This window comes from Pelecanus crispus, chromosome 1, assembly GCF_030463565.1.
Source record: "Pelecanus crispus isolate bPelCri1 chromosome 1, bPelCri1.pri, whole genome shotgun sequence".
NCBI lineage: Eukaryota > Metazoa > Chordata > Aves > Pelecaniformes > Pelecanidae > Pelecanus > Pelecanus crispus.
Genome location: NC_134643.1, coordinates 73,630,811 through 73,656,274, shown reverse-complemented (window position 1 = coordinate 73,656,274; position 25,464 = coordinate 73,630,811). Strand labels below are relative to the sequence as shown.

At 39.3% G+C, this 25,464-nt stretch overlaps 1 protein-coding gene across 2 annotated transcripts in view; it reads right to left on the bottom strand.

The window, feature by feature from the left end:
• PIK3C2G (phosphatidylinositol-4-phosphate 3-kinase catalytic subunit type 2 gamma) overlaps positions 1-25,464 on the bottom strand; it is a 205,328-nt gene that overhangs the window by 81,751 nt on the left and 98,113 nt on the right. For both annotated transcript variants that reach the window (XM_075721540.1, XM_075721547.1), the window contains 2 exons: positions 2,926-3,106; positions 1,463-1,570 (listed from right to left, as the gene is read on the bottom strand). In XM_075721540.1, the coding sequence (XP_075577655.1) occupies positions 1,463-1,570; positions 2,926-3,106 (289 nt within the window). The remainder of the gene's footprint in view (positions 1-1,462; positions 1,571-2,925; positions 3,107-25,464) is intronic.

The following is a 25,464-nucleotide window of genomic DNA, read 5'->3' as shown; positions in this document are numbered from 1 at the left end:
GCAAGCATTCAAATATTGTCTTAGCCACATCATACCTCTGCAATGTGCAATACCTATTATTGATGATGAAATCCTGACCCCCTATGGAATTTTGCCAATTGAAATGTCTCAATAAGTGCTTGAAAGGTTACTGTGAGATAATGCATTAGTGATAGAGCTGGGAGCAGTGCTTGGTACTAGAAAAATCAATAGATGATACCAAAATGAATTAAATTTAGGTAATTATAAGCACTTAAAAATTCTAATTTGCATGATTATACTGACATACAGTTCAATCAAGAAGCTGCATATATTTATAGCAAGATAATGGCCTATAATGATATAAGAAAAATGAAAAGGAAAAATCTCTCTTCAGATACTTATATTTAAACATTTTGTATCTGCCCAGCCAAGCTGGTGCAGTATAAATAGCGTGACTGTATGGTGCGATACCTTCCCATTAGTCATTATTTCCAAAAAGCCTGAAACCAGTGAGAAGCAGCAGGCTTCAAATTCTTCTGACTTATATCATACACAATTGGCCCAAGCCTGCAGGGTGCTGGAAGACCTCTGTTCTCAGCGAGATCAAGGCTGAATAGCAATTACTTGGAGAATCAGAGGTCAAAGGCAATTGAAGGGATCAGCACACCTCTTAGAATCAGGTCCACTGTGGATAATGAACCAGAGAACAAAAATCGAGCACAAATTGCTGTAATTAGGCAGCCATAACTGGTAATATATATGGGTGTTCAGGTTTGTTTTCTCTTGCCGCTGGGTACCTTTTCCTTCTCCAGAGATGGAATGGCTTATTCTTGGCATAATGTTTATGAAAACATTTCTAAACAATGAATAACTGAGTCTTAGTACTGTAGTCAAAGTCAAGTCAAGTAACAATAAAAGCATTATCGTTTCCTTTATTCTTAAGTCATTTTTAATAGGGGTCACAGACACAGGTAAGTTACTGTGAATATTTAACATTTTAGCAGTTCTCAGTCATGTGCCTAGTCTCACCTCAGTGAAAGTAGAACTCGCTCTAGACCTTTAGCTGCTCCCATATGTGACAGGGGAGAGTCTTAGATGAGAAAAAAACTGCCACCAAGAGCTACCCGGGCAGGATGGTAATGAGGTCTCAGCTCCAGGGGAGCCGGGTGCCCTTACCGACCCCAACGCCACGGCAGGGCAGCTGAGCTGGGAGCAGGCTGCTCAGAGTTTGAAATCTCTGCTGCCGCTGCTGTGCAAGGTGAGACATGCATGCAACACCCACCCCACCAGTCCCTTTCACCTCTGCCTCCAACAAAGCCTCCCAGTTTAAAGCGGATTAGGCTAGATGTCAGTTTACCAGATGAGTCACACTTAATACCAGTAAGATTATTTCCCCAGTCAATGCAGCCATTCACTCCCTCTCCCCCTTTATACTAAAAATAAAAAAAAAAAAACCCAAACCCCCCCAAAACCCATAAACCATTGCATGAGCTAGACTTACATCTGCCTCTATGCCTTGGACAACAAGCGCAGGATTCAGGGGAAGCCGACAAACCTTTACCTCCTGGAAGAACTGCTGCAGTCTGTTGAGTTCCCCCTTTAACACCTCCTGCAACAGGTGAATCATTATGGCAACAAGAAAGAACAGAATAGCAGCTTTTAAGCCATTGACCGTCTTTCTGTATTTTAAACAAGCAGTACAATTTCTGGAGCTAGTAGCATCCATGTAACCTTATACCAGCTAATGAGGTCACACTGAGGTGCAGTTATTAAAAATAAGAACTGCGATTTTACTCCACATTCATGCTTTTTCTGCCTAGATGCACCACCCGTTCATACTGTCATGCAGGTTCAGATTCAATACCCTTCATTAGGGGCTGATTAGCCTTGCAGCTGCTTTGCTGCATCTCATGTCTTTTTTGCCTTGCTAGACAACTTCACAATTTGTTGCTTGTTGCCTCAACGCTGTGATTTCCTTCACTTAAGTGTAGGTGTGTTAACGGCAAGGTTTGGGAGCTGCTCAGTATCACAGTAACTGCAGCCTTGAGATTAATCTCTAAATCTGAATTATGCATCAGTAATGTATAATGTATCACTAGTATTTCTTTTTTTTTCACATGGATTTTTCTCTTTGCAAATATTTTTGTCTTTTTACTTCCATGTTTGTTTTCCTGCTCTCAGTAGCAACACTGAGAGTTTTCTGAAAAATCCTTTGAAAATCTTTGAATCCTTAAGAAGGCAAAAAGAAGTCATGATAACTTTCATGATAACCAGCAGTGGCAGGTATATTTTTATTTGTCTTTCTGGTCTGCCCTTGCTGAGGTCTCAGCAAGAAGCAGTTTTACATATCAGCTAAGTAACAACTGTCTTGGAGAATTAACAGTTTTGAATTGGAAATGTACCTACACAATATAAAAGCTGCACCCACTGGAGAAGATGCCTGCAAGCCTTCTACTCCCAGGAATGCATCTCTGCAGATATACGTACAGTATTAATTGCTGAATGCTATATTTGAGATGTTAAGTATGGCCCACTCCGGCTGGCTTTGCTAAGCAATGGGGATGTTCAGCCTGTCAAGGACAATGCTTAACAAAGTTTTCAAGAAACACTGCAGCTCTAGAGGAGTCAAATATTTTGTGATGAGGTGCTGAGTGTTCCTTTCAGTAAAATGGTAATCAGCTTTGTTGCCATTATTTCTGAACACCTTCAAGTCTGGTTGAGAAACCACTGATGAAGGAATTTAAATGGTTTAAAAGATCTGCTGACCTCAGGAGTAATAGTGATGAGAGTTGTCCCATTAAATACATGTGTTACTTGTTTTCAGAGCAGCACAAAATTTTACATATTTTAGTCAAATCTTGGGTTTATTTATGTAAAGGGCATTATAAGAAAGACATGTCCCCTTAGAAAAAATAAAATTACCTGAAGAAACTTAGATGGAAGGGGAGGTATTTTTTAACAAACCTTTCTTTTTGGGTCACTGGCAGCTTTTACTTTTTTTGCAATGTCTTCCAGAATTCTGATAAGTTTCCCCTCCTTAGAAAACTCATTGTTCAGGGTTTTTCCAGCACAGAATTGGAGAGCAGCCAGTAGTTTCTGATACCAGATTTTGAAATGAACTTCATTCTGTGCATTCTTCAACAGCCTGAAGGAAAGAGGGGAAAAACCACCTGTGTATCTAAAACTGACTTTTATTTTATATCACCTCTAGCAGGAACAATGAATGCACTCCAGACTGATCTGTATTTGGTGACTTTGGGTAGCAGAGAATGAAAAACAATGTTGTTTATTTGTTGGCAGTACTCAAGTCCCATTTGATAACTAATGAGATTCCCGGTGTGTTGAATCAATAGGAACCTGCCATTTCTTATTGTCATACATAGTGCAGTGTCTGTATTGCTTCTTATTTCTGCAAGAAAAGTTTACAAAGGGGAATTAAGTTGTATTTTTTGAAGTCCAGTCTTATATATCCCTAAATCTATTCTTTTTTTTCTCCTGCCAGTACACTTACACAATCAAGCACATCATTCAGCTAGGAGATGCATTTAAAGACCATTTTAGTCTCAGATGTATCATCAGTTCTAGAAACTTTCACTATTTTAAGTTGAGGAGACATTTCTGAAATTGGCTATACTGCTAAAAAGAGTGAAATGAGCCCACTTTATTCCTTTCTTGACTGGTAAGCATTGGTCTAGTGCAAAAACTCAGCTGTTAGTTCTACTGAAGTTTGTAAAAGCTTTGGAACGGCAGTTATTACCAACATAAAAGTCAGAAATAAAACAAAAAACATACTTTTTTTTTTTTTAAATGTTTACCATGCAGTCTTCTCTAATTACACATTCATTTGGGCCAGGAAAGCTGTGCAGTTTTGGATTTGGGGGGAGGGGGGGGGGTTGTTAAGTTAATTGAATTGATCACTGGGAAACTTTTTCCTTATGTGGGCCAGAGGTTTTGTACACAGTTGATTTATTTTTATAAGTGTAGATGGAATTACCAGCTTTATATTGCTAGTAACATCCTACCCATTGCCTGGGATTTCCTTTTGCCTGAAGGACTGAACTGCTCTTTGCTTTTGTCCAAACTTTCCTCACCACAACTTCATCCTTAAGAAAATCTCAAACCTTAAATTCCTTATAAATGTCTGAATCTTAATGCATTTTCCCCTACCTGATGAGGTTACTCAAACCTAACAAATAATGCTATTTTTTGCGGGACAGAAATCAGAGCAGCTGTTGACTTTCAAGGAACATGACATATGAATATATCACATAACAAAAAGCAAGAACAAGATATATATCAAGTACTGATATTTAAAGGTAAAAAAGTCATAATTCCTATAGACACTTCAACTCCTTCAAATCATACATAAGGCATTACAATATTGCTACAGCAGCTCATGCATCTTTCGGTGATGAGGGATTCTTGTCATCTTTCATAAGGCAACGAACCTTCCAGGTCCTCTTTTCCCATATAATTCAATGCAGAATAATATCACCTACTGGTTTCTGAAAAGCCTTTCCAGTTACACAAAACCTCTGAACATCTAAGGGTTTATAAGTACTGAAAATCTTAAAAGAATGTGTGGTGTTTCTATCAGAAATGCCTAGACATGAAAGGGAAGAGATATGAGAAGTTTATCATCAGCACTCTCTGGAGGAGATTGAAATGACATTTCTTTCTGTAGAGTAATAAAACCAAATAATTACTTTTTAGATTGGAAAGAAATACAAATTGTCATTGCAGTGCCTGGTGGAAGGAAACCCCAGCACATAGAGACAGCTGTATACTTACCCTGAACCCTCCACAAACTGAAGAAGGCTGAGAGCACATACATACATGGCAGCGGATAAACTAATTCTTCCAGATTCCAAGCTGAGTAAGTCCAAGATTCCACAGGATGGGATTCATTTGCTTAAATGTAGATACCTCGTACCATTTTAGATATCCTAGGAAATCTTATTTGGCCTCCAGCAGCCTCAGAAGGGCATGGGTCCATTAGAGGCCATATGCCATGTGTGTCACTCCCATGAAGATGTCCCAGATGCCCTATGCTGTGTTAAACAGCCTATGTTTAGGGTACTGAACCACACTCTGCAGTGGCCTTTTAGCTCAGTTGTAGGCAAACATGGTGATTTAAAACAAAAACATACTCTGTCTACTTCAATAGCAAGTCAGGCACAGGCTTGGTGATTATTTTTTAAACAAAAGCATTACTAGCACAGTCCAAACTGTCACATGGGCAGGAATTTTAGTCTACCAAAGTAGAGCCCAGCTCAGTCTCAGTCCAGCTAAACAGCTTGCATTTCTCTTGAAGCACAGGCAGAAAGAGCTTATTAACTTCTGCCCTGCAAAGACAAGTGCAAGAGCACCTAAGAAAAGATGGCGTCACTGTTCATCTATGTTGAACTGGCCAGGTTATGTTGGTGCAGAATCTTCTGTCTGCATTTAGGCTTGCATTGGAATCGGCTCCTGAGCATCTAAATCATATTAATTCACCTACTCCATTTTTAATGGTACATATTTAGGGAATCCAGAAAGGCTACCTTTTCACGTTTGAGAAGTCCCTTTAATCCTTTCAGATATACAGAACATTAAAACAACTTTTATTTCCCTAAAATGAAAGGCTTTGGATTTCACATACAGGAAGCAAAATTGCAAAACCAAAATGTTTTCCTATTTTAAACAGAGCTACTCCCTGCATAAGGCAGATCAACTTAGAAGATCCATTTTTTGATTATTCTTATAGCTGAGTGTTCACAGAAAATAAGCTTATGTACACACACGATATAAAGATTTCTTTTTGACCTGAGAAAGGATTATGGGCCAGATTCAGATAGCTTATGCATAAGGTGTACGTGAGGGCAGAGGACGTATAGAGTCTGAATCCTCTCACATGTGTTTCTTAAGCCCAGTCCATGGGGAAAGTTGAGGCAGTCACAATGATCTCACTGGTAAAATCCATTTCCATGCCAGCTGCAGCCCCGCACACACTCCACAGTCTGAACCCACATGGCAGCTTTTGACAGTGCATGTGCTTCCTCAGCAGCCCCATGAGGGTCTCCAGGCTCCGCACGCCAAATGTGTCTGGCGACTGCGGTACAGGCAGCACAACTTCCTTCTGCCTGCCCACTGGGGTAGGTATGCTTTTAACGGCCTGTAATTTGCAAAATGATTTGGATTAACTGGGTCTGACTTTTATATTCATTTTATAAAAGCAGTCCCAAGGAGGATACAAAGGACGGCTTTTAATGTGATGACTCATTGTAGGCTTTGCTGAAATGTTTATTCAACAACTGAACAAATATGCAGTTGTACTTCTGTCTTCCCAGCTTCCTGGCCCACACATCTTCACCCTGCTGTTGCAAGAACTCAGCAGAGATAGGAAAGTCTGCAGCTTCTGAGGTGGCAGGATGGAGAAATGCTCAAGACACTAATGAAATTTTCAAGTTAGGACAAGATGCCTAGCTGTGACAGAGGAAGACAAAATTGGAATGATTTAAAACTCAAGGCTGCCAGTAAAGAAATATGTGAAGGTTTTTTTTTTTTTTTTTTTTCCCCTGACAATTTTCACAGGGTTCTGCAAGACAGAACTCAATATAAAAGCCTGGCTTTTTGCCAGACCTATACAGAGGATCTTGCTCTTAACAACAGGGAGACTTCCTTACTCTTCAGGGTTCTCTGATTTGGGACAAATGCCCTCGTTCTCAGGAAAGCCAGGGTAATTCAGATACACTGTCCCAAGGTCACTTTCTGGGAAATTGCGCAACGGGGCTGGAAACAGAAGGATGCTGACCTGAAATTTAGTAAAGAAGCAAACGAGACTGCTTAGCAGCAGAGGGTCCAGGTCAGATTCTGGGGTGCCCTGAAAGATGCCCCTGAGTTCCTTCTGCAAGCAGCTGCTTCTCTTACTTTCTGCATGCACCCACTCCATGCCTGCAAGGTGGCTCCAACCCCATTTTCTGGCACTTGTGGCTGCAGAAGCGTATGTAGATTTTTTCCAGATACAGAAACACAAGAGTGCTGGAGAGATTTTTGCCACAGGGCAGAAGGGAAGGTGGGGTCGAATCAGGCTGAGTTGGCCGCAGTGTCAGAGAAGGAAGAACAGGCCTAAAACCAGCCGCTATAGAGAAAAGCAAAGTTAAAAAAAAAGGGGAGGGAGAAAAAAGGAAGAAAAGGAATGAGACTGAATGGATCTTGGTACCAAAAACAGGTGAGCTGGCCTCATTCTCCTGCTGTGGTGTGGGGAGAGAGGGAAGCCGTGCTCTCAAGGCCTTGCAGCAGACACAGTCTGCTCTCCGAGTTGGATTTGGCAGACAAGTGAAAGAGCGAGGCTGCTCAGACGATTCTGCTGCTTGAACATCTGTTCCTTGTCTCCTTCAGAAAAGGGAGCAGGGTGAACCAGAGAGTAATGCTTGACAGGACAGATTAGCTTGCAGGTAGCCTGTTACACCACATTGTACCAAGAGAAACACAAGAAAAGGCCAGGGTTTCCAGTATCTTATTGCAGGTTTTAGCCCGCACCGGCTATGAAAGAGTGAGCTACAGTTTGACTGGGTTATTTACATGTGGTGTCAAAATCAGAGTAGTGACCCTAGTTAATTTGTTTCCAAGCAGTCTGGTATTTATTACACAAAAGCTGTGCCTACCAACACACACACTGTGTACTCTTTGCTTAAGGTTTTTTGAATTCAGAGACACGCTATGAAAATGAGGTGCCTTAACGTTTTAAGATGAGTGCTGAGGTACTGTCGTTGGTCAATCTTTAGTAAACTTGACCAAGGAAATCAATATGCTTTGTTGTGAAGGTGTATTTTATGCTTGTTTTCTGTTTCACTAAGCTGGAGGCAGGACGAGTCACAGAAGAAGAGATCATTAGTACAAGACTGCTGCTCATTATAGCAATAATTGTTTTAAAATGATTCTCCATAGTCCTTTGTATCAAAGATTAGCACAGACACTTCTCTACCACTGCACAGTTTCCTTGTCTGAGGTTGCCATCCATCTTGATTTTCATTAGACATCCTGCAACACACCTAAGCTGTCCTTTGTGCTCTATTGTGCCATGGAGCTATGGCACACACCTGAAGCATATGACAGATTTAGTTTTTGACTCCTTGAAGAAAACATTTTACTGTTTGCATTCTTAAACAGGAGAGTGAGTAACAGGGGTGGTTTGCCAGTGGGGTTGCATTTGGGCTTTTCAGCTTCTTAAATCCCACTGCAAGTTACTCACAGGCGCAAGGATGAGAGAGATGACAAAAATGTGCAGCTGAAGATTAATACCTCCATTGAGCCTGTAATGGGCCATGAGGATGAGTGGGCAACTGCTGCTATTAATTACTCAGTTGCAAGTAAAACCTTTCTTAGTTTTTTCTTTTATCACCCCAAGGTTACATTGGACAAGGTTTTTACTTCCCTGCCAGTGATAATGGGAATAATTCCTTTGATAGAGATATCAACATAGCAAGTACTGCACAAACACTGTGAACTCCAATGAATTCCAGATTCTAACAAGTACCCGTCGTCCCTATCCCCTACGCCCACAACTCCCCTTACTCTTCTGCAGAGTACAGCCAAGTCTGCAGAACTCATCTTTTTCACTTGCTAGCTGGTCTGCTCAGGCATGGCCTCTTTAGACACAGCCAAACTCTAAAGCAGCAGAGTGCCAAGCCGGCAAATATGACTGTGGCTTTTCTGATCTCTTTGCCAGTGCCTAGAATGGATGACTGAACTTGCTGAAGCTCCCAGAAAAGTGTCTATAGGATGGCAGCTATTGCTTCAGAGAACAGAAAGGAACACTTGCACTTGTTGCGATGTAATCTCTGTTCCCAGCCTCCTTCACATGCTCAGTGAGATAAGCCTTCACTGGACAGCAAAATTTAATTTCATTAACCTTGCTGGAATGCCTTAAAGTGGCTCTGTTCTCATGGTCCTTTGTTATTCAAGAGAAACATACAGGCTATCTCTGTCAACTTCCTTTAAAAAATACATACAAGATAATACCTTGCTTTTTAAACTAATCCCAAATTCTAGGAAGGTGTGATTTATGTACTACAAGTCAAAAAGGAAAACACAGAAAACAACAGCACTGTTCTGTGTAGACCTATTGGGGCATGACAATCAGCAAAGCAACAGATGTAAAAACAAATGAACAACTGAGAAGCACAAAATGCCTAACATGTGGAGAACACCAAAATTTCTGCATGGGAGAATGAGGAGCAAAGTCAGAAGAGTTAGTGTACAGCGAAGACCGAAGGGACATAGAAATTCTCCCAAATAACTGTAGTACTGGGCATTTTCCATAGCTTTACAGAAACACAGTGCGAGGTCATCCACTTGACTGGAAGGACCAAGACCGAACTGCTTTTCACTCTCCCTTTCTTTGACCAAGTACAAAGCCAGCAGAAAGAGAGAGGCGCAACAGGGCTGGCAGAACTCTGCCTCGTCTGCTGATCTTTCTTCTCTTCTTTCTTTCTATTCTAGAACAAGAAGAGGAGAGTTTACATTTCTTGAGTAGACTGAGTGAAGCGTGGTACAACATTATCTCTGAATCTTTCTAACCAAGTAAGTCTCCAGGATGGAAGAGCAGCAGCTGTTCAGTAGCTTGCAGCACCTGTCCACTTTTGGCTCTTCACACCTCTCATATAAGAAACCTGCAGTCAGTTTCACCTGCTGCTGCTCATATAACAGAGCTGCTTTTATAGACTCATTTTTCAAAGCATTACCCTTGAACAGAAAATACCTCTGCTTAAAGTGAAATTTTGTTTTAAAAGGCCATGTGATACATTTGCTTTTGTTTTTCTGATTCTTTTTTAATAACATAGAACAGATGTCTAACACGCTCCCTTAGACAACAAAAAGTTGTTACAGACTTCTTATAAAGTATGCTGATTACACTTAAGGAACACAACATTTCTACGGGAGCCGAGGGACTAGTTGCCATTATTTGCTAACCTTCTCTGAAAGATCTTTATGAACAAGACAATGCAATTTGCATCCAGACAAATCACTTGATCCAGTAGATTCAATCAACCCAGTTCCCCCCACTCCCACTGAATGCCTTAACTGTGGAATGAATGTCCTGCCGACTCATAAAAATTAGCAGATCAGTGAAAACAAAGGCTATGCTATGCTATGCAAGTTGCCAAACCCTGCTAAGGTTGCCTAGCAGAATAACGTTTTATTTGATGGATAAAATAGTTAGTTGCACACGCTTCTGTATTAAGAAAATAAACCCCAGATAAAACTAGTTTTGTCTGAAGAACAAAGAGCATTTACCTTGAAAATAAACTGTATCAAGAATTAGTAGGAGAGTATAATGGTGCACAGATATTACTATCACTACCAGATAGTAGATGCTACGTGGTCTAAGGTCCAAACAAGAAATTATCACCCTCAGAACATGTCTTCTCCAATTTGTTGAATGGACATGTTAACATCAATATAAGCGCTACAAGAGTTGTCTAGTAAAAAGAAGCACTAACAGTGTCTGTCTCTTTCTGCTCCAGTTTGTAAAAAAAGAAAAAAATGAAACAAATTGTTAGCAAAGTCAGTCTCATTCTATTCTGCTTCTCTTCACTTGGCGGGGTCTGCAAGCAGCAGAGGACCAAATTTATTAACACATTATCATGAGCACAAAAAATACCTGGAGCAGAACACTAACATAACAGAATTAGTGGTTGTTTCCAACAACATCTGTATACAACAGTGCTGACCTTGGATAACTTCAGAATCCGTGACAGAATCCGGTTCACAGTCCGCCAAAGATCCCACCCTAATGAAACATCAATCCAAAGCTACGGAAATGAAATGTCTTCACCCTGAAGTGTCGTTGAGACCAAGAGTGACTTAAGCTCAGGCTTGCAACTGTAGGTCTAACTGGTCTCAACTATTAATAGAAAAACTACCAGTGTCTTAGTAAAGAGAATCAAAGAGAATGATTATCTTTGCCCTCCAAAAACTGTGTTCCAAATTAAAAAAAAAGAAAAAAAAAAAAGCTGCTTAACAAAGGTATTGCATTTAATATCTACATGAGAATTACCAATGGGGCAGTATTATTCTGCATTCAACAAGAAACATGGCACTTAAGTCTGGCCTTAATTTTGAAAAGTCTGCTTCCATCTTTGCCAGTGCTTTCTTCACGTGACTAGGTATGTCCCTGTCTGCACTTGTTTCAAAATTGCAGATTTTCTTCTCAGAACAAATGCCGTATTTTTGTCAGAATTTCCCGTAGTATCTTACTTAACACCAGAATCAGCAAGCCTGAAAGCTAAAAAAACATCTATCTTTGTAATAGCTTAGAGTACATTTGTGGCACAGGAACTGAAATGCGCCATTCATTCCAGCCATAACAGAAATTGTTGTGTTTTTCCCAGTGGGTGACTGCATTGGAAGCTTGCAATGAATGGGATTAGATGGGATAATCACCACTAAAACAAGCAGACCCAATGGCTTTAATGGGATGATGTCCAAATATGCCAGCAATTAATTGAATACAGGAGGTGACTAAGCTACGCTGCATTTAAACCATGTAAATAAAACGGAAAATTAATCTAGGTTCAAGCAGTCCACTAGAGCCGATGGGATTGCTAAGCTTTGTACTGTATCTGAATTTAGGCCACAGTTATCACAGCAATACAGTGAGGAGAATCTGAAAATATTTTTCTTCATCTGCCGATTGTTTCGGCAGTTCATGTCTACCAAGATGGCTTTGGATAGCTTCTGTAGCTTCCCATTAGCTTCACAGCTGGAACAAAAAAATCCCTCATGACACTATAAAACAAAATGTATGACACAGAGCTAATTCTGTATGGTTCTGCATGCACTGGGCAATCCAGATTTACGCAACACTGCAGAATTAAACCTAAGTCACACTGCAACACTTTGCTTAACTTCAATTTAAAATGCTGTATGCACTTTTTTGCTTTTTGGGTTTTTTTGTTTTTCTTTTTTTTTTTTTTTTTTTACTTTTTTTACATACTAATACAGACATAACTTCGGGAGAAAACTAAAATTGTCTTTCTACAAGGTCATTGTGGCCTTTGGCTGCTCATATTAGGAGCAGTTCCAGATTTTATTCATACATTCTGAGCCAGATCTGTACTTCATAATCCTAGAGTTTTCAGATTACCATACTTATGACTCACCCTGGGCACAGGGAGGGAGGGAGTGGTTTGGGTTTTGGGGTGGGAGGTGGGGGAAACAAGAAGACAGAGTGACATAGTTTTGCAAATATTATCTCATTCAAAAGAACCTATTCTGCAGAACAGTAGATCTTGAGATGGGCTGTTAATTTTCCTATTTGCTTTGCACTCAGTTACAAGAATTTGCTTTGTTTAACAACGTCTACAATCAAAGCTGTTATCTTTCAAGCACAGTCTTGGATTTTTACAGCAGAAGTGCTCAGTTGCCAACAGCAGAGGAAGGATAGATGAGATTTGATACATTCCAAATACATGCAGAGTTAATGTCTCTTTTAAGGCAGCATCACTTCTACCTCTCTAGAAGAACCTCTCTAGACCCACTGTGTTTTAAGCACAGGTAGTACAGGTGCAAGAAGAACTAGGGTCCTAATCCCACATTACTTCCTGACATGCCTGTCTCTTCTGGATCTTTACTTTCATCTGGACATCTCTGCACCAGCTAGTGGCACTGCTTATCTTCTTTTCCCAATATCTAACAAATGGAACTTTTTTCAGATCACTGCCTACACAGGAATAGGGAGGTATAATGAGCCTTCAGCAGGTAGTGCTTTAGATGTTTCAGCAGTGATGGTACCTCAGTGTAATTACAAGATTGCAAAACATTCTGTTTTAAGTATTGCTCTCATATCTGACGTAGTATGCTTTCTGTAAGATGTTGAGTCTCCTTTTTCTGGCTATTTGCCATGTGGCATCTCATTAGAGAAGCCTACTGAAGAGTACAGCTTTGGTAGTAGGACCACTGCTGCACAACAACAAAGGATGCATGGATCAGATCATCATATCACAGCAACTTGTTACCTCTGTGCGTGTGTGTGGTGATTTTGACAAAAGAATAACTTTGAGAGAACCTCTGTAGCTCAAATAAATCATGAAGACATACGGTCCTTTGCACTTCAAAAATAACTAGCAAAACTCATTTGTTTTCAGGGAACAGAAGACAGAGAATCAGACTTTTCAACAGTGGAGTCTCTAGAGTCCCAATAACACTTCGTCTTTTCATGATTCTGACTCTTCTAAGGGAGAAATCTCTTCAGACTGCAGCTCTCCTTATGCATAAGGCTGCTCTGCAGTCTTCTTCAAACAAGATGATACGTACCATGTTTTCATTTCATTAAAGCAAGGAGACCATAAGATATGGCTCTTGTCAGCTCATTCCTGTCAGTGGCAGGACAGAAGAGCAAGCATTTACATTGTAAAGAGTGTTTCCATTATCTCCATACCCCTTCTTTCTAAGCCTGTTTTCTTTCTTCCTCTCTGGTTTTATTTTTCTTCCTCTTTTCTTGGTCTCTATTCATTTTTCTCTCCCCCTTACATATAGCAATAGTATCTTTTGCAAGGGTAGGAGAGGAGAGCAGGGAAGGAAGTATTTTTAGATTTCTCTTTTTTAAGTACTGGTTTAGTTCTGATGTTCCTTCTGTTTCATTGCTTTATTGCCACCAAATATTGGCTTTGTAAAAAGAGAAGTGGGAATCTGAAGTTAAGCTCATGTGCCAGGGAAAGCTTGCTGTAAGTTATTAGTAAGAAAAAACTTTTCTGTTTTAGTTGGCCCAAGGGTATTTTCCTAGTCAACGGCTGACCTAGTTACCATGGAAAACACAAGAGCTGGAGGGCAGGCACAGTAGGAAAGTGAGGCATATACCTATGTGAAATTAGGTTGGCTTAGTTTGCAGAGGCTTGCTGAAATTAATCTCTCATTTCAGACAGCTTGTTGCTCTTTCATTGCTGTGTAGCAGACATTAAGTTTCATCTAGGTTTACAAGTCCATCTTAGATCTGCTGAGACACGTTCAACTGTGGGACCAGATCTGAATAAACTTTTGAATAAGCTAAGTTCCCTTTTAATGAACCCCTAACCAAGAAGACATTACTTCTTAAACTTTTATCAAGGAAATCTTATATGACTCTCTTCAGATCAAACCATATAGTCTTGGGGTTAAAATTCATAGATTTCAATGTCAGAAGAATTTAAGAGAGATATAGCAATGAAAATCCATCTTGAATTTCTGATTTTACTTGCTGGGTGACCTTGGTAAAATTCTTCAATTTTTCTATGCTTTTGTTTTCCTTTTCAAAAGGGGAAAGGATTATTTACCTTCTCATAGGATGCTGTGCGTGTTTGTATACCACAGAGGTAAATGCCAGGGTAAATAGGTCTGTTTAATAACATTGCCACCTCCTTTCCATGTGGTGCTCGTATAGCCAGCATTTTTCAATCATATGGGAGAAAATAGCAGCCCCGGGCATTTTTTCACTCATGAGAAAAGCAGAATTAAGATTTAGTTGTTGTGATGAAAAGTTCAGCTCTAGTTCCAAGATTCACAATCACATTTGTGGAATTATTATCGCTGTAAGCAGATGTCATATTTCCATATGTCCTGAGTCAAGTAAAGAGTGAAGCATACTCTCCAGGGGCAGTTACTGCATTGGCAGGATAAATATAGATCAGCCATCTAACACAAAATGCTGCTGGGACTTTGAAACTCACTGGCTCTGCTACAGGTATCTTTCTTGCACTCAAAGTGCTGTCCTTATGCTCAATCCATGTGAGGGTGCAGCTGGATAGCGGACTGAGAGGCAGAAATCATAACTTTCCTCCCTTCTCCCACCATACACATGCTCACTCACCTTTTATTGCGTGAATACCCCTGAATCAACCACATTTCTCCTTACCTGTGTACTCTGCCGAGTGAGCAAAAATCTGTGTGTGCCAAAAACTGATATGGATAAACGCCATATTATTTCTACCAGCAAAGCGGTGGCAGTACTCACAGGGCGGCAGCCATAGGCGAACCTTGCAGAGCCAGGCAAATTACTGTTTAAACATCCTTTAAATTGCTGTTTAAAAAACCCTGATGATAAAGCAGGGCACCAGCTGAAGACTGCAGGTATCAGCTTCACACTGAGGCAAAAAATGGTATTAAAATGGGCCATTATTTAAGTGAATTTCCATTTTCATACCATGACCAAGCAATGTACTTCTGAGCGACACACAGCACAAAGCACAAAGCACTGACAATTGCAAGAAAATTTGCCTCGATGGCTGCTTAAATGAAATTCAACAAATTAATCAATTTGTTGCCCTAATCAATAATTGCCCTATCAACAAAAACACATACATGAAATCTGTGGGTTATGCAAGTCACTCAGAAGCTGGCTAAGCAGTACCTATTAAAAAAGTTTAATTAATAAAAATGCTTCTCCTGATAGAAATCGTCACACACAATGGAATGACATTGTGGAGAAGGTTAAGTAGAAGAATAAACACTGGCTTCTAATACCAGACTCAACAAAGGAAATGCTACAGGTCAAAGTAGAAACTGGCTGAGCTAGGTAAGCAGAGTTTTATCAGCCATTGTTATGCCAAGCCCTAAGAAGTGCTGAAATCTTTTTTAGTGTCTGACCTCCTCTGTGCCCAGTGCTCACAGGGTAATTATTACAGATCTTGCCCTTTTTCCCAGACAGAACCCCACTTCCTGTGCTGATATACAAACAAGGTCTTCCCTCAGTTAAAAAGGTATAACGTGTTACAGCACTGACGATGAGGGACTGCTCTTTAAGTTAATCCATGCCCATGGATTTGGCTACGGAAATCCCTGTTCAATCCCTTCTGCATTAGCCAAGATGGCAGCTGCCACACTAAAGCTAATGAGCCTGATTAATATCAATTCAGTAAATTAATTTTTTTTCCAGACATCAGATAATTTTGTGCTAATCCAGACATTTACACCCATTTAATATCAGCTGACATAACATGATTTCTCATTTAACACTAAATGAAAACTACTGGTTTATTATTCCAAAGAGCATTTGCTGTCACTTACGGCTTTTTATACAGCTATTTTTTAAATAATATTGTCATTAGGTTTTATGTTTTCTGCCTAGTTGCAGAACTTTTATACCCAAGCATGTGACTGGTGATGTGGGCAGAATTGAACGGTCAGGTAATTTCTCTTAAAGATTTTCATTTTAGCAATTTTTCTTCATATTTTCCATTATATATTTGTGAAACTTCCACTGGAAACAAATGAATAAGAGTGTAAGAAACAACTCTTCATATAAGCAGTGTTGAGCTTAGCCCCTCTAGTTTGGTTGAGGGTTTTTTTGGGGGTTTGGAACTAAATTAAGGTAGCAGGGAGCATACTTCATTATACTTCTGGGTGAAAGATAGTATTAACATTTGGAGTTTGCAGTGGCCCAACACTGTCACTGCTGATGGCAAGTAGAATTCCTTGAGGCTGAACATATCATTTGACTGTTCTTGTCTGTCTAGGATCTTATCCTGTGGTTTTCACCTTGATACTATCTTGCAGCTGTAACATGACCTGTGTGGAACACTACAGAAAGTTACTGATGAAAGTCTCCATCCAACAGATGATACCTATTACGAAGTTGCTTATTTAGGAAACGCTCATATCATTCTCAATCCTTCCTAAGATGAGATCACCCTTTCTGCAAGACGTTATCTAAGGACCACCCTGATGGCTCAAGAATTGAAGGACTGTGGAAACTGAATCAGTAAACAAGCCAAGACAGTTACAGAATTCATTTGTAACTTACAGAAACACGTAACAGCTGACATCAGGAGGACCACAAGTGGTCCTCTGGTCTATGCCCTGTTCAAAGCAGAGCTAGCTCTGATATTGGATCAAGGTGTTCAGAGGGCTTGGCCTCAGCAGCAGGTTGGGAGAGTTCCCGAGACAGGGGAAGTAACAGAGGTGCAATTTGACTATATGATGATGAGTCCCTGGAACATGAGGTGGTTTCAAAAGATATGACCTAATGACAGGCAGGCCTTCAAGGATACGGTGGTTCACCTTAAGAACATCACTCTAGCCTACCTTTAATCCCATCAACTGCACTGCAACTGAAAGAATTTCTGGCAAGTACTTCTAGCTGGAGCTCAACTGTCACAGGAACAGCAGATACTTAAAAATTTCTGTGATATAGATTAAGTTTAGGGTCCAAACAAAGACTGCACATTATTCTTTACACTGTCTAAACCACATCAGCCAGAACTTCCCTCGGGTACAGAATAGCAGAGATTGGGGGTTTGCCTATGCCACTGCCAGGACCACATTCTCTTGCGTGTTTGCAATGCAAAAAATCTAAGAGCTTCTTTCTCTGAATGAACAGCTAACTATTTAGTTACTGCTATTTGGCCTACAGTCTTCCAGGTTCTTAGAAAAGCTATGTCAGGCAAAGGAGGAGAGTTCAGTCAGAGTTGGGATTTGTGTGAAATGATCAAGTACGAGTCTCCAGTGGCTCCTCTGAAAGGGAAGTTGATGGCTGTTTGTTTTGTAGAATCAATAACTTAGACTGAGGAAGAAACACAGAGTGGTTACATGTCTAGGCACAAGGGTCTCCAGAGGAACATGTAGCAATATAGGCAATCAAATCAAAATTACACTATATAGAGAGGGGAGAGTAACTGTACAAGTTATACTTGGGAATAATGCTTTTTTGTGGAAATGGTTCTAAATCTCCCAGTTCTCTCAGGAGGTCTTCACCTGAATCTAAACTTCATAGCTGGGAGAAATTAACTCTAATTTCTCAGAGACCACAGCAGAACTATATTACTTACTGTACTACTTATGTATGCTCTCCTCTTTTGCTTTTCTGCTTCCTTCCTCCTGTAAAGATATTCTGCTTTGCTATCCTTCTCAGTTCCCTCTGTCCCTTAGCCTGCCTAAAGCCTCTTTCGTGTCACTTCAAGCATAGTTCCACTCTTCTGTGCAGACACTGGGAATATTGTGGCAATTCCCTCCCTTCCCAAACCAGAGAAGACTGCCTTGACTTCTGAGCCCAACAGAAGAACTGGGATCTTGAAGCAGGAGAGACAGAAATGTCTGCAGAGCTGGGTGGAGGGAATTCCCAGTTTCAACCCTTTCCACTTCCAGAAGCATGCTGCTTTGCACATTACATCCTCTACCCATTTCCAAGTGAATCTTGAAGAAAGCTCTTAAGTTTCCAAATATGAAACACCATAGATTAGATTATAAAGACTGCATGCAGGAAGGCATGTGCAGCAGTGTATGTATAATATAAAAACACCACTGCATACATGTGAGAAAGCACTGGTCTGGGAATGGAGTATAAGGAGGCCTTGGGGGAACAGTTATTTTAATTTCACTGGATGACACACTGTGAACAATTGCTGGGAGAAACTGAACATGAAAACTGAGCACTTATGTAAGGGAAAAGAGATTTTTTTTAATCTACTTGGATATAAGCCCTGCTACACAAGCTAGAAAAATGAAGTGTAAGAAGCATAAAACAGGATTTTATTGAGAGAGATGTTGAGGGCTGCTTTGTTGTTTACACTGAAATATTTAGAGGCACCTTTTATGTCTACAGATTTGAACTCTCCAAGCCATTTATTAGATGAGATGAGAAAGGAAATCTCAGTTTGTGAGAGAGGGATGGTACTGACTCGAAAAGATCATCCACTTGTGTATGTGCCATTGCTTCTTTATTCAAGTGACCATTAAATTTTTGTTACTATGTTGTATTATTATAATACTTATCTCAGTGCTCTCTTTCCTTTTAATGAGCAGGACTTTATTATTCTTTGTTTTACTAACAAGATGGTTCATTTACTTGCTTATTCACTACAGTTTATCTAGATCCTTCTAAGGGAAGTGAGAACAGTCAGCAGTAGAGAAATCTTTTTTCTAGTTCAGGCCAGGCAATCTCTAAAAGCCATCTCCTAAAACATCTTAAAATTGATCACCTCTGCAGTTCTCATCATCATTAATAATGTTTAGATACCAAAAGGTGTTGGTGTTACTTCCATGTCTTTTTATCCACACAACAGAACCTGCACCACCCTAGAGCTGAAAATGCTTCATTGCACTCTGCATTGCTCAACCACACCTTGGAAATTTGGTCCTCTCATTTTTTTTCTGATGAGACCAACATCCAGCATTTTATTTTGCTTCTGTCTACTAAAATCCTGAACTGAGTACAAACAAAAGTATGAATAGAAACAAATCCTTATTCACCTTTTAAAATTTTCAGAGGAGGTAATTTGTATTAGCTCTTTGAAAGACAGACAGACAAATGAAAAAGAATAGCTATTCCAGCACCAAAGCTTTGATCAAATTTACAAAATAATTTCCTTTATACATGCTGCCAGCAATTTATCCTTAAACCCCACCCTCCACTTAACACCTTTTTTTTTTTTTTCTTCTTTTTTTTTTCTTTTTCAACATGAACAAATAGGTTTTCTCTCAAGTAACAGCCACCCGTGAACAGCAGCCAGGTGACATGCAGCACAGGTGATACCAATGGTATTTCATATATCATTACATTTAAAAGACAGTGTTTTCAAGCTAAGAAGTAAGACAATCTGTTAATAGTTTAGGATTGAGCAATTCAGATGACACCAAAAGGAGGAGATGTACCTGATATAACAACCTTTGTATTAGGGATTGTCTTAAAACATATGTTGCTTGTCCTCTAGGCTGAGTTTAAAAAAATGCTTGTGACTTGCTTTGGAATTAATGGGGTACTTTTCAACAATATGGGGAGGGGAAGATAAATCATTCAAAATAGCTCAATGTGGCACTCGCTGGGTTACCTCAGCCACAAGTCTCTACTTTTACATCTCCAGCGACTAGCTAAGTATGAAGACTTTTTTTTTTCCAACTTCATATGGCACTTCAGATACATCTGAATGTTTGTATCTAAGCTCAATGTTTCTGTGAAAAACTTTGATTTTGACAAACATTTAAAAAAAAAAAAATCAGTGAAAAATTCCTTACTGACTGCCTTACATCAACAGCCACCCACTATTGGTAACATATTGTGATAATGTATCTCTGAGTATCTTTATATAGGAATAATGGCCTTTCAGAGACAAAAGTCAATTCTTGTAGCCTGATTTGCTTTCTGAAACAAAGAAATAACGTCATGAACTTTACCAAACAACATTCTGTGTATTTGATGGACACCACCGTGGAAGCTGAAGAACTATCCAGCTGTCTTTCGACGGAGACGTCTACTGGTTGTATGAACTACTGGGTAGAGTTTGACGTGCTTTAGATTTGGAAGGAATCTTAATTCCTTTAGGTTCACTGGTTGCTTTCTGTTATTTAGTTCACAGGTCCAACATACATCAGTTTTAACCAAGTGGGCTCTTTGCCAAGAAAACACTGAGTGAGACAATGTGAGACATGGTCCGTTGCATAATTCTCTTGCTTAAAAGGAGGTTATTACAACATGTTAGCAGTGGTGTTCAACCAAAAAAGCCACGCAAAGACAACTCAGCTGACAGTTCTTTCTTTCCCCTCTCAGCTTATTTTTAATTTGGTCCCTGTCCAAATGACAACATTATGATTACAGAGTAATATACCATTTAGTACGGGTGAGCATTCAGAAAGCAATTAATGCTTAAGGAAATATTTTCAAACAGCAAGGGTTTTATGAACTTAATCCTGAAATACTCATCATCTGCAAACACCTAAAAATACTAAATTATAATAATTCTGCACTGTTGACCTGGGAGGACCTTTTATCAATCCTTCCACCTCTCGTCCCTAGACATATTGCCTTTAATTATAGTTTTTGATTTTTTTTTTTTTAATTACAAAACCTGTTAATAATTTTATTTGGTTTTACATTAGGGACTTATCTTCTTAGAAAATTCCCATTAGTCACAAAGTAATTTTCTGTTAAATCATGTATTGATGGAACATATTCAACAAAGTCTGATTCATGATTCTCCCTTTTCTAATGTTTCAGTCATTTATACAAAGGTCCAAGGCCTAGCTTTCATTCTGGTGGAGAATGATGATTAAAGCTAGAAATATTAACTGCAGAAACATACAACTGACAGCAACATTAAGATGACCAATAATTCATTACACTGAACGCCCTGTAGCCACTTGAAGCCTCTCTCTGTTTATTGATACTTTTCCCTAAAGATGCCACGGAAAGTGTTCAGAAATAGGAATGGTTTACTAAACTCAAACCTGTCAGACAAGGCTGTGATCAACTGCATGATAACTATAAATGAGGACTCCTAACGTATCAATCTAAGAAACGCAGAGCCTGCACTGCATTTATTCAAGTCATGTGGTAAGAACTTTGTGACACACATTCAAAGAAAAATGGATTGAAAACAACTCTCTAGGGTAGTTCAAGACAAATTTTGCCAAAACCTGGTTCAAACAGCTGTAGTTAAAACACAAAAGCTTACTAAACTGGAAAGAGCAAAAGACCTATAACAGAGCAAGACTTATAAAATGTTTTACGTAATCTGATGCAATTTTGAAACATCTGCAGATCAATTTTGCATACAATAATTGCCATTTACAGGGAAAAAAAAGCTTCATACAAAGGACATCATAATGGAATACTTTCCACACATTCACAAAAGGTAAAATGTGAAAGCGCAAGCATGAAATGTGAAGAAAATAAACTTTTTACATATTATATCTGGCAAATTTAAAGTGAGGTGTCCTCCCCTAACATTTCACCTCAGCAATGAGGATCAGGTAACACCATGACTCTAGCAGAGAAGCAGCCTGCTGGAGGACTCCTCTCAACTGCAGGACTGCAACATTTCACTAATGAAACACAATACCAGCTGCTCAGCTGAGAATCACAGGAGATTCTCCATGCTGTTTGCTTTCTGACTGAGGATTTCACTCTCCAAAATCATTACACCCTGATTTGGGAAATTTGCATCATCTGTAAATTGCAGCTGCTGTAATTATTTATGATTTGGACATTTCAGATTATTAAAGCTGATTACTCTTTATATATTGGCCTAGTTCAATGAATACTTAAAGCAAATTTCAGTGTAAAGACATAGCTTCATGGATTACTTTCAGTCATCTTTTCCAGCAGTCTTTCACAGCATAAAAGACAAAACAACTCCTCCACATCCATCAAATTCATGACTGAAAATTATCCATTTGAAGTGACAGAACTAGATGAATGTTTTGTCAAAAGCTTTCCTGATTTATTACTACTCTGGTTTACATCCCCAAATGTTCCTCTGGGACAAGCAAAGATTATGTGAGGTATCCGTCAGGAAAGATTTTGGCTCTCTCTTTTGTTTTTGAAGGAAGTAACAATAAAACATTTTTAATGGAAAAAAGATGAAAGGCACAGATGAAAGCCTAGTGTGACATCTGCACAGAGTCCTGCTCTGAATCCCTTCCTCAGCAACACCCGCTCCATTTCCTCAGTCCTGTTCAACTGCACAAGTGGGTCATTATAGTCCATCACCTCCCAGCATCAGAGACACAGTAACAGACCACCAAGATGGCGCATTCAATCCTTTCCACAGAGGATATCCAAAAGACAACACCCATCTTTCATATTCAGTTACATTATTGGAAGCATTATGATAGATATGACTTGAAGCTAGTAGGGAGTTTTCCAGCATAAGTGAAAAACTAGATTTGTCAGCTTCAACATTTTTAAATGCAAAGGGAGCCAAACCAAAAATAAATCAGACAAGCCAGTGTTTGGAAAAACAATGTACTGAAAAACATTTTCCTTAGTGCTACCTTATAAATCATAAAGCAACTAAGCGAATTAAGGCCAGTTGCTCTTTTCTTTTTTTTTTTTTTTTTTATTTCCAGATATCTTTCACCTTTTTTAGTTTGTTTTTTCAACTCTAAGTAGGTTCACTTGTACACATACATAGTGGCGTATTTTTTCATTACAGTAACATGCACTGATAACTGGAACTCAAATCATAACATGAAGTAGCAAAACAGCTGATCAAACATATACTAGGACTGGCTAATCACAGGTTTAAAGTTACATATATGATTAAGTGATCTGTTGATTCTGATCAGTAAGAAGGACCAAATTAACACACCACAAAACAGATGTATTTTGTATTTACATTAATGTCATTTTAATGGGTTGGGCTCTTCAGCCTGCTCTACACAGCTATTTAGGAAGTTCATTAATACTTAGCAGACTTGATAACTTCTGACTGTGGGAGAAAGAGACCATAATGTGGGAAGAGAAAGAGCTGGAGGATAGCCACCTGTTTAACGTTCAGATAATTAAGAGTGTTGGACAGATGAGTATCTGCTTGACTTATTCCTTCTTTTGAAGTCTTCAAGTAAATTATGGTAAATGTAGACCAGTATTGACAGTGAAAAATATATTTCCTTTCAGAAAATATGAAGCAATAATCTATTATTCCAATGCTGGAGTGCTGAATGAAATGGTAAGGATTTTAGAAAACATAGTATCGAGGGAGAAACCTCCCAATAGTAGAGAATTTAACTGGGGTCCTTTTAAACTTTTCTATGTTGTTTATTGTCTTTTTGCTTCTTACAGTTCTTTTTTATACAGAAAAAGAAATAAAAATAAAATATTATGTTCTAGCTTTGAAATCAATAGTCTAATTCACACTGTTTTCAGTATGCTGGATTTCACTAAGAGCTCCTTTTTAATCTTACATTCTTACTTCTACAAGATGTGGTCTGGAAAAGATAGAAGACTATTGCTTTTTTTTTCCTCTTGGTTGTCAGTCAAGATGTACAAAAATATCATAAACTAGAACTGTTCTGTAAAGTTTTAGTGACTTAAGACTCTAAGAGAACTTAGAAGACAAGCTACAAAAGGAAATTTTGCCCTCAGCAAGGATTTCACCTAACTTTTTCTTTTCTTGAGCTAAGCACACCAGATCCTCATGCGCTGCCAAAACTCACAAACACTCATACTCTTCTATGACAATGAAACCTGTTTCTTAGCACCACCTTCAAGCAGTTGCCACAGCTCTTAGAGGACACTACACTTCTCCCCGTTATTCAATCCTCCTGTGGAAGGCAACCATCTGTGAGACACGCTCCTGGCCACCTGCTGCCCCAGCCAGCTGTTTCGATTGTACGCTGCAGCTGCCACCTATGAAAGTAGCTAAAAGCCAAAAATGCTCAAGCAATTGGGAAACCGATTGGCAGGTTGCCAGAGAGAGAGGTGGAATAAAATTCCAGCACGAAATCTGACAAACGCCCCCCCCGTGTGTGAAACACAGTAGCAAGGAGATAAACAGAGACTCTGAGCAAGCAGAAGGGCCCAAAGGGGCTCAGCAGGTTTCTTTCCCCTCAAGCAACTTTTCTGCTTTGCTAGAACCAGTTTAATAACTTCTCTTCTCACCATAGCTCCAGGGAATGGGAAAACTTGCTCCAGCCTTCTCGCCTCCCAGAAACTCTGATGGGAAAAGACCAGAATCAGAGTGAATGTCTAGAAGGTAGTGGAGCAGGGTAAATGTTCCCCATGCCTCATGGACATTAAGAACTCTTGAAATAAGATTAAAATGGGGTACACTGGTCCTGTGCTGGCACTGTATGCATGGGCAAGTTTTAGTCTCCTTGAGAAGGGGAGTACATTCAAAAGGACCAATAAGGAGTTGAAACCCAGATGGATACAGATGGCCCAAATTCCTCAAGGATTTACAGAGGAGAGAAGTCACACGTGATAAGAAAAAAACACACACATACAACACAGGGTGTAAGATCAATTATCTTTTCACTCTAAACAGCAGAATTAATGGGACAAATCTGCAGCAGATACAAGCAAAGAACAGACGAAAGCTATCCTGATTTACAACAGCTAATGATGTGTTCCAAGAATGAATATTCTATCTGTTCTGTCCACCTTTGCCAATTGCTGTCCCATAACTTTTAAATAAATTCTTCAAACTGATCACTGCTTGATGGAAAGGAGTTAACAGTTTACTATCCAGCTTTAATATTAAAAAGGTGACGAGCTGGTACAACACTGTTGGGCAACTGCTTATCTCTGGTGGGCAGGGAAATTGAGTCAATTTTAAATAACTGAGATATTATAAATTACATTTGTCATTAAAATAAGTTAGTGTTGACAGTCATCACCAGTTCTAGTAACTAGTTTCTAGGTTTATAATAGTGTTGTAAAACATGGAAGTTAAATCAGCTGACTTTTCCCCTGTGGCTCTGAAACCACATCACCAGTTTTCTGAGTCTTCTTTTGCAAGTTTTATTTTGGGCAAGTACACTGTGCACAATGTTGTATTTTTTACTAGTGGAATGGTAATGTCATTCACTATAATTAAAAAAAAAAAAAACAACAAACCTATAATGTTGTTACCAAAGTTTGTTTTTACCAGTCCTTGCTTCTTGATTGATAATTTGGTAATGAAACAGAATGCAACGCTTGAGAATAAAATGGTACCTAATCACATTTCTTAAAAGAAGTTCTGTGAGCATACATGCACACGTATTCCCCACATTATTAAATCCTTGAGCTTTTTTTTTTAAATCTTTTTAGAGATGGGTGGAAGCAAACCT